Genomic DNA, 2,621 nt, shown 5'->3' with positions numbered 1-2,621 from the left:
TAAAAAGAAAAAAGAACAACAAAATACTATTCTTGTCTATTTTTCCTATTCTCCTTTAATATTAATAATAATAATAATAATAAGATTGTGACCATAGAGTTTGTTAGTTATCGAAAAGAAAAAAGAAAATTTGCAGAAGATAATTTTAACATAGAAATATATAAAATAAAAAGAAAAAAAAAGAACAAAATACTATTCTCGTCTATTTTTTTCTATTTTTGTCTATTTTTCCGTTCTCTTTTAATATTAATAATAATAATAATAATAATAATAATAAGATTGACCATATAGAGTTTGTTCGTTACCAAAAAGAAAAAAGAAAATCTGCAGAAAATAATTTCAACATAGAAAAATATATAAAATAAAAAGAAAAAAAAGAACAAAATACTATTCTCGTCTATTTTAGTCTATTTTTATCTATTTTTCCCGGTCTCCTTTTCACCGGTTAACCTTGCAACATGTTCTTTTCCTTCTGGCAATACGTCTATCGTTATTTATTCTTCTCTTGGAAGATATACGAGCAAGTTTCGTTGTATAGGTAAAGGCATCTGTAACAAGTTGGGGGTGTGTTGGGAAGGGTTGGAAAGGGTCGGGAAGGGTTGGAAAGGGTCGGGAAGGGTTGCAAAAGGGTAACAGTGATGGTAGTGGTGAAAAAGCGAGTCAGCAGCGTAGACAATCGAAACTCAATCGTGCATAGTATCGTCAAATCGGGTTTCCGGGAAAATTTTTATTTCTACGACAGTGTCCTCCTATCCACCATCACCACCACCACCATCACCATCGGATATCCATGCATGCATATATGAGAGGACAAGACACGGACAAACTGACTGACGGACAGAGGTAAAAAACAGATATGTACAAACGGAACGTGAGAAAAAGACGGAGGATGAAAGGTAAAGATAAAAATGTATTGAAAAAGGAAAGAAATAAAAAAAAAACATGAGAGAAAGAGAGAGAGAGAGAGATAGATAAAAATGGATAGAGAAAAATAAAGCAAGGTAATTAAGAATAGGTAAAAATAGACAAAATATAGTAAAAGATAGAAATAGGTAGAAACAAAATAAAGTAAAATAATTAGAAAATAAAAAGAAAGAAAATATACCATAGTTAGAAAAATAGAAGAGAAAGATAAGTAATGAAAGAATAGAGAAAGATATTAACAGGTAGAGAAAAATGAAATAAAATAATTTAAAAAAAAGAAAGAAAGAAAGAAGACAAAAATAATTAAAGAAAATGAGAGATAAATAATGATAAATAGAGTAAGCTAGGCAAAAGTAATTAGAAATAGAGAGAGAGAAACGAAAATAGAGAAAGATAGAAACGAAAATAAAGAAAGATAGAAACGAGTAGAGAAAACTAAAGTAGGGTAATTAAGAATAGTCAAAAATAGTCAAAAATAGTTGGAGAAAGATAGACAGACAAAAGATAGTAAAAGATAGAAATACGTAGAGACAAATAGAAACAAACTAAAGAAAAATAATTAGAAAATATAAAGAAAGCAAATATACCATAGTTAGAAAAATAGAAGAGAGAGAGAGATAAGTAATGAAAGAATAGAAAAAAATATTAACAGGTAGAGAAAAATAAAATAATTTAAAACAAAAAAAGAAGACAAAAATAATTAAACAAAATAATAAATAATGATAAATAAAGGAAGGTAGACAAAAGTAATTAGAAATACAGACAGAAAGAGAGAAATGTAATGAAAGTTAAAAGAAAGATAGACTAATGATAGAAATAAGTAAAAAAGAAAATAGTTACAGAGAAAAATAGTAAAAGAGAAATAGGAATAACGATTAGGAATAAAAGTAGGAAACGTAGTGAAACGAATACGAAGGGATATTCTACGATCACCTTTATCTCTTCTATCTTCTCATTCTATCTTTCTATTGGATTTCCCGAAACAGAACTGGCTGTGTTTTAGTTGTTTAAACTTCGACAAAGTTAAACAAACCTTCCCGTGCAATAAACGACGCCCATCCATTGTCTTCTTGAAACGTGCGTTAGCACCAAAGGAATAAGAACGGATAGAGAAAGATCACAAGAAAAAGATATTTAAATAAATAGATAAATAAATAGATAGATAGATAGATAGATAGATAGATAAATTCGATACAGTATTAAAATAATAATAATAATGATAATAATAGAAACAAACGTCAGATTGGATAAAGGTATAAAAATTTAAATAAAAAAAAATATCTTTTATAATAAATAAATAAATATATAATTATAAGATAAATTTGTTACCGTAATTGGCAGTCATGTTCACGATCTTCGAAACAAATGAATGGTTGAAAGGTACCATTGATACCATGATAAAACGATTCCATACAATACTCATTGTGATTATAAATCCTGGCTTGTATTAAATCGATGTATCCATTAGAAGTAACACTAAAATTATCATTCGGGCCCAAGTAAAACATTCCTGCCTCTCCGCATGGTGACCCAATGAGTATCCCGTAATCTTTATAATAATTCAAATAAATTTAAAATATGACAAACAATATACAAATGCATCGTGCATAATGTTTATTTATTCAATGATTATTAATCATTTCTTTGGTATGGTATGTATAATCGATAAAAATAAATGAAATTTATTTATTTTTTTC

General features: G+C 27.8%; 1 protein-coding gene across 1 annotated transcript in view; it reads right to left on the bottom strand.

Annotated features, from left to right (window-relative positions):
- LOC106791362 (G-protein coupled receptor Mth2-like) overlaps positions 1–2,621 on the bottom strand; it is a 29,472-nt gene that overhangs the window by 13,556 nt on the left and 13,295 nt on the right. Inside the window, 1 exon segment of the mRNA XM_014756942.1 lies at positions 2,254–2,473. Coding sequence (XP_014612428.1) covers positions 2,254–2,473 — 220 coding nt within the window.

The sequence above is a fragment of the Polistes canadensis genome, unplaced genomic scaffold (assembly GCF_001313835.1).
Source record: "Polistes canadensis isolate GaletaPanama2010 unplaced genomic scaffold, ASM131383v1 scaffold_301, whole genome shotgun sequence".
In the NCBI taxonomy this organism is placed as follows: Eukaryota; Metazoa; Arthropoda; class Insecta; order Hymenoptera; family Vespidae; genus Polistes; species Polistes canadensis.
The sequence above is the reverse complement of the archived record's forward strand: the minus strand, read 5'-3'. Positions and strand labels throughout refer to the sequence as shown.